Here is a 15930-nt window from a genome sequence, read left to right on the forward strand (position 1 = left end):
GTCATAGTTCACTGCATCGTCAGACTCCTGGGCTCTGGCAGTCCTCCCACCTCAGCCTCTCTAGTAACTGAGATTACAGGCATGAGTCATCACACCCTGCTAATTTTTTCATTTTTTTAAGAGATGGGCTCTCACTATGTAGCCCAGGCTGGTCTCGAACTCCTGGCCTCAAGTGATCCTCCCACCTCAGCTTCCTGAAGTGCTGGGATTACAGGAATGAGCCGCCACACCCCAGCCTTGTGTTTACTTAATGGCAGTAAAAGAGGATATCTCTCTAGAAGGTACTGGGCTCCATATGGGACGTAAGAATCAAAGCAGAAGTGCAGATGGATTCTGTTGACCTTTTCAAAGTCCTGAATAATCCTGCCCCTGAACCCCAACCCTGGACTTTTCAGCTTTTTGGACAATCAGTCTCCTTCGCTTAAGTCAGTATGGGTCAGTTTTCTGTCACTTCTAACAAAAAGTCTCAACGGATCTAGCCATCAGCCCAAACGTACCATCTCCTTGGAGGGCGGCTCTGTGAACCAGCTTACGGTGGAGACAGTGATGAGGGTGACCGTGGACAGGATCATGGAGAAGTAGAGGTAGTGGATGCTCTTCACCAGGACCGGGCGCTCATCTGGCTGGTCACACCGAGGCTCCACGTAAATAAAGTCCAGGACCAGCCTAACCAAGCCCAGGAGCAGGCCCGAGATCAGGCCCCAGAAGGCACCCTGCAACGTCAGAGCAAGATCGTCTTAGAGACGCCAAGGGCTCTGGCCTCCAGGAACCTCAAGAAGCCATCTCCAGGGCTTGTCTTTCTTGTGGTGGTCACTGCATGCATGGGTCAGCAATTTGGAAAGGTTCTGCAATACTTAACCATTTATCTTTTTAATAACGAATCGACTACTAATAGATTACTAACACCCTCTTAATTTAGCTTCCCTGTTCAATAACAAAAAATGCATCAAGATACTTTTGATGAGAACCTCTCATTGCTTTTTTTTTTTCTTTTTGGAGAGACAGAGTCTCACTCTTTCGCCCGGGCTGGAGTGCAGTGGTGCAGTCTCAGCTCACTGCAACCTCTGCCTCCCAAGTTCCAGTGATTCTCCTGCCTCAGCATCTGAGTAGCTGGGATTACAGGCACCCACCACCACACCGGGCTCATTTTTGTATTTTGTGTAGAGGTGGGGTTTCACCATGTTGGCCAGGCTGGTCTCGAACTCCCAACCTCAAGTGATCCACCCACCTCAGCCTCCCAAAGTACTGGAATTACGGGTGTGAGCCATCGCAGCAGCCCTCTCATTGCTTTTTTGCAAAGGTCAGATAAACACCCTCTCTGTATCTTCCACCATGAAACTCACCCTCCCTCTCAACACCCAAGTCCAGCCTGTATCTCCCTTCAGTACCCTCCCCTCCCATCCTATCCCAGTCCTCAAGGGGCAGCTCTTGGTTCTGGCCTAGTGGGAGCAGTCCAGAGCTACCTTTTCATTGGTCCTCTTCCAGAAACATCCCATGATGAAGACCACCGCCACGGGCGGCTGCAGGTAGGAGCTGATGGACTGGATGTAGATGAAGAGCTGACCACCCTGGCTGGCCTGGATCACAGGGATCCATAGGATGGAGACCAGGACCAGCAGCAGGACAAACACCCTGGTGCCAGCGGCGAGAGGCACAAATTAGCATCATCTTCCCTGAACATTTACTCCTCTTTCTCTTTCTTTTTTTTTTAATAGGGTCTTGTTCTGTTGCCAAGGCTGGGGTGCAGTGGTGAGAGCATAGCTCACTGCAGCCTCCAATTCCTGGGCTCAAGTGATCCTCCTGCCTCAGCCTCCCAAGTAACTGGGATTACAGACACATGCCAACACTCCCAGCTTATTTTATTTTATTATTTTGAGACAGAGTCTCACTCTCACCCAGGCTAGAGTGCAGTGTGCCATCTTGGCTCACTGCAACCTCCACCTCCTGGGTTCAAACGATTCTCCTGCCTCAGCCTCCTGAGTAGCTGGGATTGCAGGCACACGCCACCACAGCTAATTTGTGTATTTTTAGTAGAGATGGGGTTTCACCATGTTGGCCAGCCTGGTCTTGAACACGTGACCTCAAGTGATCCACCGGCCTGGCCTCCCAAAGTGCTGTGATTACAGGTGTGAGCCACCTCGCCCCGCTGGGTTATAATTATTTGCTTATTCTCTTCCTTCTCTAGCTCCATGAAGGCAAGAACTGAGCCCTTTCATGGCTATGTGCCCTGTGCCTGGTACAGAGTAGGTGCTCGTTGAGCATCTCCTCAATGAACCAATGTCTTGCACATGGACTCCTAACGCTCTTCAGCCTGGATAAGTTGCCAGCTGGACCTGGACTTTGCCTGTGGGTGGGCTCAGCTCTCTCTTCCCCCTGCCCCAGTCCCACCCAGTAGGGACTTACCTGCCTACAATCATGAGCTCCTTCTCAGATGCCCGAGGCCGGAGGTGATTCCAGAGGTCCATGGTGAAGATGGTGCTGGCACTGTTAAAGATGGAGGTGAGGGAGGACATGAGAGCCGCCACCATCACAGCCATCATCAGCCCACGGAGCCCTGGGGGCGGAAGGGAGGTCATGGGCCTCGGCCCTTTTCTGCCAAAGCAGCCGATCCCAGTGGGTTCAACTAGAGGAGGCAGAACCTCAGGGAGGACGGCGGGGCAGACCTTCCTGCAGGACTTAGCCTTTCATGGGGAGCCTAGAGCCTGTTCCTCCCTCCAGCCCTCCCTTCTTTGGCCCTGCCTTGGATCAGAGCCCATCCAGTGATCTCCCTTCTGGGTGCTCCAGGGGACTTGATTCAGGGGTGAAGGGACTTTACCTGTGGGCAGGAGTTCCAGCACAAGTTTGGGATACGCGATGTCAGAACAGCCTGAGGGGTTGCTGCAGATCTTCCGGCAGATCTCTGGATCTGCACAAGCCACTTGATCTATGGAGGAAACACAGGCCTAGAGGTGAGCAGTCAGGCCTGCAGAGCCCCAGGCCCAGGCAACATGGGGCCGGACACAGGCTTATCATATGGAAGTTTATAGCTCAATGAGATAAAAGAGAGTCTAGACTTTATAAGCTGTGACCTTGTTACTTAATGCTTTCTGAGATGAGTTGCCCTGTTTGTAAAACTAGGACAATAACATGACTTTATAGGAAGTGCTGGAAAAGCTTCAGCTATTGTTATCATAACCCAGTTGAAGCTGGGACACCTAGTGGCTAGTGGCCAGTCTTAACAATAATGTCTTTTTTTTTTTTTTTTTTTTTTTTCTTGAGACAGCGCCTCTTGCTGTGTCGCCCAGGCTGGAGTGCAGTGGCACGATCTCAGCTCACTGCAACCTCTGCTTGCCGGGTTCAAGTGATTCTCCTGCCTCAGCCTCCTGAGAAGCTGGAATTACAGGCACCCACTACCACGCTTGGCTAATTTTTGTATTTTCAGTAGAGATGGGTTTTTGCCATGTTGGCCAGGCTGGTCTCGAACTCCTGACCTCAAGTGATCTGCCCATGATCATTAACTCACTGTTCAGTAACAGCTGCTCACCTGTCCTGGGCAAATGAATCATTTCCTAGATGGAGTAGATTCTCTTGTCAGAATGCTTTACACCCTCTGATGCCTGAAATAAGATGCCTCTAGCCCAGTTAAATCCAAACATAGCACAAAACCTTCTTTTTCCACAAACCCAACATTAACTGAAGGTTTACTATGACTCAGGAGCTTCAGTAAGCTTTGTACATATACCTCATTTAATTTTTACAACTCTATGGAGAAGATATTGTTATTACTCCTATATCAAAGACAGATAAACTGAGGCCCAGAGGTTAGTTTCTCCAGATTATATTGCTAGTAAGTATTATGACCAGGAGGCAAACCCTTAGTTTATTTCAAAGCTCAGGTAGAGAAGATTGGCTTTGTAAATACTGCATTTCTAAACTCTGTGTGTGTGTGTGTGTGTGTGTGTGTGGGTGGGTGGGTGGGTGTGGGTACGTGCGTGTGTTTTTGAGACAGGGTCACCTCTGTCACCCAGGCTGGAGTTCAGTGGTGCGATCTTGGCTCACTGCAACCCCAGCCTCCCAGGCTCCAGCCTCCCGAGTAGCTGGAATTACAGGCAGGCACCATCACACCCAGCTAATTTCTTTTTCTTTTTTAAAATTAATTAATTTTATTTTTATTTTTATTTTTATTTTTTCTTGAGATGAAATCTCACTGTTACCCAGACTGGAGTGCAGTCACACAGTCTCGGCTCACTGCAACTTCCACCTCTGGGTTCAAGTGATTCTCCTGCCTCAGCCTCCCAGTCTGTAGCTGGTATTACAGGCGTGCCACCACACCCAGGTTTTGTTTTGTTTTGTATTTTTAGTAGAGACGGGGTTTCATCATGTTGCCCAGGCTGGCCTCGACCTCCTGGCCTCAAGCGTTCCTCCCGCCTTGGCTTCCCAAAGTGCTGGGATTGTGTTTTGAGGGTTGTTTTGCTTCTCTCTTAATTTCCATGTAGTTTCTTTAAAAATATGTGCCATTTCTCATGGATGAAGCTGGAAACCATCATTCCCAGCAAACTAACACAGGAACAGAAAACCAAACACCACATGTTCTCACTCATAAGTGTGAGTTAAACAGTGAGAACACATGGACACAGGGAGGGGAACATCACACACTGTGGTCTGTCTGGGGGTCGGGAGGAAGGGGAGGGAGAGCATTAGGACAAATACCTAATGCATGTGGGGCTTAAAACCTAGATGACGGGTTGATGGTGCAGCAAACCACCATGGCACATGTATACCTATGTAATAAACCTGCACGTTCTGCACATGTATCCCAGAACTTAAAGTTTAATGAAAAAATAAAAAATAAAAATATGTGCCATTTCTCAGATGGGTTTCGCGGAAGAGGGTTTTTTTCCAGGCTCACAAGAACTCAGGATCAGAAAATACTTTTATGCAACTGTGGACTCAGTTGAAGGTTTAGGAGGGAGCGGGTGGAGTCGTGGTGGAGACAGAAGTGCAAATAAGGAGGCCGAGTGCTTTGTCCTGAAACTGGCACTTTAGACCTGGGGTTCTCAACCTTCTAGTGGACTTGTTAAAAAACAGGTGGCTGGCACAGACATATGAAACAATGGTTAACATCAATAATCATCAAGGAAATGCAAATCAAAACCTCATGAGATATCATCTCACCCTAGTTAGGACGGGGATCATCAAAAAGACAAAACATAATAAATGCTGGTGAAGATGTGAAGAAGGGGGGGAACCCTTATACATTGTTGGTGGAGATGTAAATTACTACAGCTAGTATGGAAAACTGTATGGAGGTTCCTCAAAAAACTAAGAACTACCATATGATCCAGCAGTTTTACTACTGGGCATATATCCTGATATGGTTTGGCTCTTTGTCCCCACCCAAATCTCATCTCGAATTGTGATCTCCACATGTCAAGGGAGAGAACTGTAATCCCCACATGTCGAGGGAGGGAGGTTATTGGATCATGGGGGCGGTTCCCCCATGTGTACTCATGATCGTGAGTGAGTTCTCAGGAGATCTCATGGTTTTATAAACATCTGTGATTTTCTGAGTTTGGACTCTCTCTCCTGCCGCCATGTGAAGAAGGTCCTTGCTTCCCCTTTGCCTCCCACCGTGACTGTAAGTTTCCTGAGGCCTCTCCAACCATAAGCAACTGTCAATCAATTAAACCTCTTTCCTTTTTAAATTACCCAGTCTCAGGTAATATCTTTATAGCAGTGGGAAAATGGACTAATACATATCTAAAGCAATTGGAATCAGTATAGCAAATGGATACCTGCATCCCATTTATTGCAACGCTATTCACAATAGCCAACATATGGAATCAACCTAAGTGTCTGTCAGCAGATGAATGGGTAAAGAAAATGTGGTACATATACACAGTGGACTACTATTTAGCCATAAAAAGGAATGAAATTCTTTTTCATGTTCATTCATGGCAACATGGATAAACTTGGAGAATATTATGTTAAATGAAATAAGCCAGGCACAGAAAGATAAATACTGCATACTCTCACTCATATGTGGAAGCTTAAAAAGTTGAGTTCATGGAAGTAGACAGTAGGATAGTGGTTTCTAGAGGCTGGGAAGGGTAGTGGGGAGGAGGGTAGCCAAAGGTTGGTTAATGGATAGAAAAGTACAGCTAGAAAAGAGGAATAATGTTTAGTGTTCTATAGCACTATAGAGTGACTATAATTTACAACAATTTATTGTACATTTTCAAATAGTTGAGAGTGGGTTTTGATTGCCCCCAACACAAAGAAATGATAAATATTTGAGGTGATAGATAAGCTAATTACACTGATGTGGTCATTACACCTTGTATAATGTATCAGAATATCACACTGTACCTTATAAGTATGTACAATTTGTATTAAAATAATTAAAAACATTAAAAATTAAAAATAATAAGAGAAAAAAAAAAAAACAAAAAAACAGATGTCCCTCCAGGGATTCTGATTCAGAAGGTTTTGAATGGGGACTGAAAGTTGGCGCTTCTAACAAGTTCCCAGGAGCCACTGCTGAACTGGGGACCACACTTTGAAAAGCACTGGTCTGGGCCTCCAGAGAAGGGAGAGGGACTTCAAATACACCATGCCTACCCCACTCTCTCTAACTCGCCTTACTCTCTAAAATTTGTTTTGCACCTCTTGCTTGTACCATATGATAGAGTATTTCAATATATAGTTTATGTTATTTTTCCATGAGTACGAGACTCATCTCCTACATTACAAAGTCGTAGGTTCATGGAGCATGGTGTTGTGTCTCATTTAATAATGACTGTTGGCTGGATGTGGTGGCTCACGCCTGTAATTCCAACACTTTGGGAGGCGGAGTTGGGTGGATCACCTGAGGTCAAGAGTTTGAGACCAGCCTGATCAACATGGAGAAACCCTATCTCTACTAAAAATATGAAATTAACCAAGAGTGTGGCACATGCCTGTAATCCCAGCTACTCAGGAGGCTGAGGCAGGAGAATTGCTTGAACCCGGGAGGCGGAGGTTGCAGTGAGTGAGTGGAGATCATGCCATTGCACTCCAGCCTGGGCAACATGAGCAAAACTCTGTCTCAAAAAAAGAAATTGATTGGCTGATTGGCTGTTAAGACAGATGGTCAAGGTCTTGTTATTGATCTTCCATATATCAATCCAGGTCTTCAGACATAATTTGCATGAGTAAGAGTTAAGTTTTGGAGTCAGCTACATCTGGGTTCAAATCCAGGCTCATCTGGCACTAGCTCAGTAACTCCCAGAAAGGCACTTAGCTTAGGAGTGATCCTGGATTCCTTTTTTTTCCCCCTTAACCCTTACATCCAATCCATTATTAATCTGATTGGCTCTATGGTGTACTTTCAAACCATTGCATGGGTCAACTGTTGCCTCCTCAGAAAGGACTTCCTGGGAAACCCTGTCAGAAGTAGCTCTGGTCTGACATTCTTTTTGATATCTCCTTGTGCCTCCTCCTCCTAGAATTTAGCACAGTCAAAAATTATTTATTTTTTTACTCTTTTTTGAGACACAGTCTCACTTTGTCACCCAGTCTGGAATGCAGTGGCTCGAACACAGCTCACTGCAGCCTCAACCTCCCAGGCTCAAGTGATTCTCCCACTTCAGCCTCCTGAGTAGCTGGGACTACTATATGTGTGTGTGTGTGTGTGTGTGTGTGTTTCTAGAGATGGGGTCTTGCCATGTTACCCAGGCTGGTCTCAAACTTCTGGGCTCAAGCAATCTTCCTGCCTTGGCCTCCCAAAGAGCTGAGATTACAGGTGTGAGCCACTGCACCTGGTCTTATTTATTTACTTATTTCTGTCTTTGTCCTCCACCACTAGGATGTAAGTCCCTCTACAGCAAGGATCCTGTAGTCTTGTTCACTTATGGGCCCCCGGAGTCTTCTAGAATAACACTTGGAAGATAATTGGCCTCAAAATATTTGTTGAATTCATGGAAGAATAAATAAATGAGTGAATGAATGATTTTTTTTGAAACAAGGTCTCACTTTGTCACCCAGGCTGGAGTGCAGTGATCTTGGCTGCACCCTCGACCTCCCCAGCTCAAGCGATCCTTCCACCTCAGCCTCCCAAGTTGCTGGGACTATAAGCACATGCCACCATGCCTGGCTAATTTCCGTATTTTTTGTAGATATGGGGCTTCATCACGTTGCCCAGGCTGGTCTCAAACTGCTGAGCTCAAGCGATCTGCCTGTCGTGGCCTCCCAAAGTTCTGGGATTATAGGTGTGAGCCATCACACCTGGCCAAATGAATTAATTCCTCTAAGCTTCAATTTCCTCATCTGTAAGATGAAAAGAATAATAGTACCTACCATATAAAGTTGTTTTGAGGAAGAAATGAGGTAATACATGTATAAAATAATAATAGTAAATACTTGGATAGAGGTTACTGTGTACCTCTATACCAGGAACTGCTTTAAGCCTTGTAAAATATTATCCCCATTATACAAGTGAGGAAACAGAAGCAAAGAGACATTAAATGCCTTATGCAAGGCCAAACACCTCATAAGCGGCAGAGCAAATTCAGGCCTGGGTCTTCCAGATCAGAATCCATATTCATAGCCACACTACACTCTGAAACTCTTTTATAGAGACTGGCCCTTAGCAAGTGCACAATGAATGTGGGTTGTTTGAAGCCATATTCTTTTCTTTTCTTTTCTTTTCTTTTTAGACATAGGGTCTTGCTATGTTGTCCAGGCTAGAATGTAATCGTGTAATAATAGCTTACTGCAGCCTCAACCTCCTGGGCTCAAGCAATTCTCCTGCCTCAGTTTCCCAAGTAGCTGAAACCACAGGTGGGCACCACCACACTTGGCTAATTTTTAAAAATTGTTTTTGGTAGAGAGGGGGTCTGGTATTGTTACCCAGGATGGTCTTGAACTCCTGGCCTCAAGAGATCCTCCTGCCTCAGCCTGCCAAAGTGCTGGGATTACAGGCGTGAGCCACTGCGCCTGGCCTGAAGCCGTTTCTGTGTTTCTATGTCAAGACTTGCTGAACAGCTGTATGTTTTCCAAGTCACCACAAAACCCAGATCCCAGTTCTTAACTCCCTCTGGGTTTTCCCAAGCCTTTTGCCCTTTCCTGGAAGCAAGACTAGGGACTATTTGTGGGTTCCTCATCCCACCTGGGCTGCAGGAACACAAGGGTTCAAGGTCTAGCACCATGGACAGTGCCCCCATTTGCCTTCCCCAACTCTTTTCTCCTACTTCTTAAGGGTCCTAAATTATTTTGACTAAGCTTCTGAGCCAACCACAAACCACTTCATCCTACCCTTTCTTAGCTTCTGTGTAACATGTAAGATAAGGCACAGGGGAGGAAACTTTCTGCTTTCTATCCCCCTTTTTTTTTTTTTTTTGAGACAGAGTCTTGCTCTGTCGCCGGGGCTGGAGTGCAGTGGCCGGATCTCAGCTCACTGCAAGCTCCGCCTCCCGGGTTTTACGCCATTCTCCTGCCTCAGCCTCCCGAGTAGCTGGGACTACAGGAGCCCGCCACCTTGCCCAGCTAGGTTTTTTTTTTGTATTTTTAGTAGAGACGGGGTTTCACTGTGTTAGCCAGGATGGTCTCGATCTCCTGACCTTGTGATCCACCCGTCTCGGCCTCCCAAAGTGCTGGGATTACAGGCTTGAGCCACCGCGCCCGGCCTCTATCCCCTTTAATAACATCCTTGGTGAACTTCTGTATAGATCACCAGTTTCTGACACCACAGTGTCTTCTGGTGACGTTGCCCCTCCTCACTATCATTTATCCCCATAGTATAAACCTATTCCCTTACCACATTAAGAAAAAAACTAAGGCAAATACTCTAGAGGCCTCGATATCCTATGAGATTTGTTAAGAAAAGTACACCAGGCTGGGCACGATGGCTCACACCGTAATCCCAGCACTTTGGGAGGCTGAGGTGGGTGGATTGCTTGAGCCCAGGAGTTCAAGACCAGTCTGGGCAACATAGTGAGACCCCCATGGCTACAAAAATTACAAAAATTAGCTGGGCATGGTGGTGGGCGCCTGTAGTCCCAGCTACTCAGGAGACTGAGGTGGGAGAACTTTTTGAGCCTGGGAGCTCCAGGCTCCAGGCTGCAGTGAGCTGTAATCATGCCGCTGCACTCCAGTGGTGACAGAGTGAGACCCATCTAAAAAAAAGAAAAGTACACCAGGCCGGGCGCGGTGGCTCACGCCTGTAATCCCAGCACTTTGGGAGGCCAAAGGGGGAGGATCATGAGGTCAAGAGATTGAGACCATCCTGGCCAACATGGTGAAATCCCATCTCTACTAAAAATACAAAAGTTAGCCGGGCATGGTGGTGCATGCCTGTAGTCCCAACTACTTGGGAGGCTGAGGCTTGAGAGTCACTTGAACCCAAGAGGCAGAGGTTGCAGTGAGCTGAGATCATGCCACTGCACTCCAGCAAAAAAAAAAAAAAAAAGTACCCCAAAAAGGATTTCACTGGGCCAGAGTTACCCAACCCAACGACTAAGCTCAAACACTAAAGTAAGAGAGAAACTTTCACATGAGACTTCAGAGAACTGCTCTGGAACCACAAGACCTTAGCCTAGTTGGTGGTTTCAACAAAATATAGTTGAGGCAAGATCCTAGTTGAGTCTCCACTCAATTTGGCCTGGGATACCTATAGGACCTGCCCATTGAACCAATGTTGAGAAACAGCATAGAGTCACTAGATGCCTAGATAGAGATGCCTCAGTCTCATCACTAGGAAAGGACTCTATGGCCAGGCATCGTGGCTCATGCCTGTAATCCCAGAATTTAGGGAGGTCAAGACAGGAAGATCGCTCGAGGCCAGGAGTTTGAGATCAGCCTAGGTAACATAGTGTGACCCCGTCTTTACAAAAACTTTAAAAAATAGCCAGGTATGGTAGTGCATGCCTGTAGTCTCAGCTACTTGGGAGGCTGAGGCTCCCAAGGATCCCTTCAGCCCAGGAGTCTGAGGCTGCAGTGAGCTATGATCATGTCACTGTACTCCAGCCTGGGTGACAAAGTGAGACCCTGTCTTTAAAAAAAAAAAAGCTAAAAAAAAAAAGGAGGCCGGGCGCGGTGGCTCAAGCCTGTAATCCCAGCACTTTGGGAGGCCGAGACGGGCGGATCACGAGGTCAGGAGATCGAGACCATCCTGGCTAACACGGTGAAACCCCGTCTCTACTAGAAACTACAAAAAACTAGCCAGGCGACGTGGTGGCGCCTGTAGTCCCAGCTACCCGGGAGGCTGAGACAGGAGAATGGCGTGAACCTGGGAGGCGGAGCTTGCAGTGAGCTGAGATCCGGCCACAGCACTCCAGCCTGGGTGACAGAGTGAGACTCCGTCTCAAAAAAAAAAAAAAAAAAAAGGACTGGGTGTGTTGGCTCACACCTGCAATCTCAGCACTTTGACAGGCCAAGGCAGGAGGATAGCTTGAGGCCAGGAGTTCAAGACCAGCCTTGGCAACATAGCAAGACCACATCTCTATTTTTTAAAAAACATTAGCCAGGCATCGTGGTGCATACCCGTAGCCCCAGCCACTCAGGAGACTGAGGTGGGAGGATTGCTTGAGCCCAGTAGTTCAGGATTACAGTGAGCTATGACTGCATCACTGCACTCCAACCTGAATGACAGAATGAGACTCTGTCTTAGAAAAAGAGAGAAAGGACTGTAGTTACATTCTCCTGAGGCTTCTAATAATATGTTTAGAATAATTCACATGGTCTGAGACTCACATACCAATGACCTCTTCTCCTAGCTGTGTTCTCACCTGGGAAGAGGATGCGGCTAACCATCCCAGGGAACACCATTATGAAGAGGGGCAGCACCTTCAGGTACGCAGCCATCAGAGCACCTCCTTTGGCATGGGACAAGTTCTTGGCAGCCAGAGTCCGCTGGACAATCACCTGGAAAAGATCAAGGGGGTTGGAAACTGGGAATGCTGATAAGGTTTGGCTGTGTCCCCACCCAAATCTCATCTTGAATTGTGGCTCCTATAATTCCCACATGCTGTGGGAGGGAGCCAGTGGGAGATAATTGAATCATGGGGGCAGTTTCCCCCTATACTGTTCTCATGGTAGTGAATATGTCTCATGAGATCTGATGGTTTTATAAGGGGAAACCCCTTTCACTTGGCTCTCATTCTGTCTTTGCCTGCTGCCATCCATGTAAGACGTAACTTGCTCCTTCTTGCCTTCTGCCATGATTGTGAGGCCTCCCCAGCCATATGGAACTGTGAGTCCATTCACCCTCTTTATAAATTACCCAGCCTCGGGTATGTCTTTATCAGCAGTGTGAGAATGGACTGTATTAAAAGGCTTTCTCTTAAGGCAAAAAGGGTGTGTTTAGCCTCTTGGTAGGTGTAGGAGACTTAGGATCTTGGTTTGCCACACTTGTGTTTGAAGAAACATCTCTTTCCTATGCTTAGTCCCTGAGGTCTAATTCAGGTAGCTAAGACACCCACCCCATTCCCTCCCTACTCTTTTATCCAGGCCAATTAAATGCCTGACCAATTTAAAGTCCTCCACAGAATTATTCCACCTCTCTGGCTACCATGATCCATTAAGGAAAAGCATGTCCCCAAGGCAATCCAACCACACCTCTCCATGGAATTTCTTCCTTAAAAAGGCAAAGGAGGCCAGGTGCAGTGGCTCACGTCTGTAATCCCAGCACTTTGAGAGGCTGAAGCAGGAGGATTGCTTGGGGATGGGAGTTCAAAACCAGCCTGGCCAACATGGTGAAACCCCATCTCTATAAAAAATACAAAAATTAGCTGGGTGCATTGGTGTATGCTTATAATCCCAGCTACTTGGGAGGCTGAGACAGGAGAATCACTTGAACCCAGGAGGTGGAGGTTGCAATGAGCCAAGATCGTACCACTGCACTCCAGCCTGGGTGACAGAATGAGACTCTGTCTCAAAAAAAAAAAAAAAGAAAAGAAAAGAAAAGGAAAGAGGTTTCCTAACTCCTGGTGCCTCCTTTGCAATTGCTAACTGTGAACAAGGTGTAGAGCCTGGCTGCATCTCTGCCATCATATGGGATGGCCTCTTTGAAACCAAGTCATCACAGAGAAAAGAAAACCAGGAAATGGAAAGAAAGACAATGTGTGATGATGTAGTATCAGAGACAGGCAGTCTGGGTTCAAATCCTACCTCCCCACTTCCCTCCTATCTGACCTTGGGCAAGCAGCTTCACCTCTCTTGGCGTCTGTTTCCTCATCTATGAAATGAGCATAATATCAGTGCAGTTTTGAAAATTAGAGAAGTGAAAGTACTTAGAATAGTTAGAATATGACACATAGTAACTACTTCATAAATATTAGTTGTTTCCATTGCCATTAACCACCTCTGGACTCCCCATTATGTAAGTTTTTTAAAATGCCTTTTTTTTTTTTTTTAAGAGATGGGGTCTCACTCTGTTGCCCAGGCTGAAATGCAATGATGTGATCATAGCTCACTGCAGCCTCAAAGTCTTGGGCTCAAATGATCCTCCCGCCTCAGTCTTTCAAGTAGCTGGGACAATAGGCATGAATCACCACACTGAGCTAATTTGTAAAATTTTTATTTAGAGATGGGGTCTTGCTATATTGCTGTATTGAGGAGGCTGGTCTTGAATCCCTGGCTTCAAACAGTCCTCCTGCCTCAGCCCCCCAAGTAGCTATGTCACCACGCTTGGCTACATTTTATGTTTATTTTTATTTTTTTGTAGAGACAGACTCTCACTATGTTGCTCAGGCTGGTCTCCAACTCCTGATGTCAAACAACCCTCCTGCCTCAGCCTCCCAAAGTGCTGGGATTATAGGCCCAGAAAAAAAGGGCCTTTTTATCCTTAAACTATTTTTTCCACACAAACAACTAAATGAATCCTCACTAAATCATCAAAGAACCCTTAATGAGAAGAGTGTAGTGAGGTAAGACTTGCTGCAAACCCCATACCACAGCCCCAGTAATTATTTTAGATTTCACAGCACATTTTGGTGAGGAGAGAGATGTCACCTGGGGCGGCATTTCATCTGCAGAATCCATGGGACTGAACCTTGTCAGAGACAGTTGCCTGAAGGCATCAGTATGCTCCAGGACAGTGTGAAATATGCAGTTTTTGTTAATGACCTAACTGCATTAGCAGTGAGACAAACCGGGCTTAGTGAACACGTTTCAAGGACAGGTACCCATGCCCACTGGACACAACGCATTCAGCCAGTCAGAATTCAAAAAAGCTCTGATCACAAGCTGGCCATCCAACGGAGGGGTCCCCTCCCTCCCTTCCCCTCCCCTCTCCTGTCCTCTCCTTTCCTGTTTCCTCTCCTCTCCTCTCCTTTCCTATTTTCGTTTCTTTTCTTTTCCTTTCTTTTCTTTTTTGAGATGGTGTCTTGCTCTGTCACCCAGGCTGGAGTGCAGTGGCGCGATCTCAGCTCACTGCAAGCTCCGCCTCCCGGGTTCAGCCATTCTCCTGCCTCAGCCTCCCGAGTAGCTGGTACTACAGGCTCCTGCCACCACGCCCAGCCAATTTTTTGTATTTTTGGTAGAGACGGTTTTTAGTTTCACCGTGTTAGCCAGGATGGTCTCGATCTCCTGACCTCGTGATCCGCCCGCCTCGGCCTCCCAAAGTACTGAGATTACCAGTGTGAGCCACTGTGCCCGGTTAAGTGGTTCTTAATAAGTAACATCTCAGTTGTGGGGGAAAAAGTGAGCTAAGAGGAAAGAAAATGCAATCTGAATATGTGGGGAGGAGGGGTTATGGTTAGCTACGTCAGCCATCTGTTATGGCATCTGTCATCTAGCCACTTTATCTTTCCTTGCTTTTTCCATAATAATCATGTACAAATTTTCCCTTCCTTGATGTGGGAAAGGAGGAGGGAGAGCTGTCATGGTGGAGCACGGTGACCAGGGAGCAGACGTCTGCACAGAAATGCAGCTGGGGGTGGGTTCCTGGAATTGAGAGCATCCAATAGGTGCGGTACAATGAATGAATGGAGCAATTGAAAGTGCAGACGGACTTAGGTGTGAATCCCCCCACCAGCTCTTTATGATCTTGGATGAGTTCCTTAACCTTTCCAGGCTCAGCTCTCTCATCTGTAAAATGGGGATGATAACTGTGCTTGCTTTTCAGGTGTCTAGCAGCTCTTTAGCAAAGAGAGCAGTCATGATTATTGTCATTGTCATCATCACCGCTGTTGTTAGATGAAACCAGAGAAATAAGTTCCAACAGGTCAACGAAATAGAAATAGATGAGAGTAGGATTAGATAGCGGAAACCAGATCAGAGAGCTGTAGGTCAGAAGTTCAGATATCTGTCTGAGCATGGTGGCTCATGCCTGTAATCCCAGCAGTGTGGGAGGCCGAGGTGGGTGGATCACTTGAAGTCAGGAGTTTGAGACTAGCCTGGCCAACATAGCAAAACTCTATCTCTACAAAAAATACCAAAGATTAGCTGGGCGTGATGGTGCCTGCCTATCGTCCCAGCTACTCAGGAGGCTGAGGCATGAGAATTGCTGGAACCCAGGAGGCAGAGGTTGCAGTAAGCCAAGATCGCACCACTCTACTCCAACCTGGGCGACAGAGAGAGACTCTGTCTCAAAACTAATAATAATAATAAATAATAAAAATAAATAATAAAAAAGAAGTTCAGAAACCTGAAAAGAGTAAACACTGGTTCAATAAAAGAAGAAGGAAGATGGTCTCGGGGGAATACCTGGGCAGGTGAAATTGTCACTGGCTGGTTTTTACAAATGACTTTCTCCCAGTGGCAGAATGGGTCAACTGTCTTTTTCTGTTTTGTTTTGTTTGTTTTTGAGACAGAGTGTTGCTGTGTTGCCCAGGCTGGAATTACAGGCATGAGCCACTGTGCCCGGCATAATTAATTAATTAATTACTTTTTTGAGATGGAGTCTCACTTTGTTGCCCAGACTGGAGTGCAGTGGCATGATCTTGGTTCACTGCAACCTCCACCTCCTGGGTT

At 46.6% G+C, this 15930-nt stretch overlaps 1 protein-coding gene across 1 annotated transcript in view; it reads right to left on the reverse strand.

Moving 5' to 3' along the window:
* SLC5A11 (solute carrier family 5 member 11) overlaps positions 1–15930 on the reverse strand; it is a 68857-nt gene that overhangs the window by 2065 nt on the left and 50862 nt on the right. Inside the window, 5 exon segments of the mRNA XM_033217717.1 lie at positions 498–713; positions 1464–1632; positions 2404–2554; positions 2816–2923; positions 11745–11880. Coding sequence (XP_033073608.1) covers positions 498–713; positions 1464–1632; positions 2404–2554; positions 2816–2923; positions 11745–11880 — 780 coding nt within the window.

Source organism: Trachypithecus francoisi, unplaced genomic scaffold, assembly GCF_009764315.1.
Source record: "Trachypithecus francoisi isolate TF-2019V2 unplaced genomic scaffold, Tfra_2.0 Lachesis_group10, whole genome shotgun sequence".
Lineage (NCBI taxonomy): Eukaryota > Metazoa > Chordata > Mammalia > Primates > Cercopithecidae > Trachypithecus > Trachypithecus francoisi.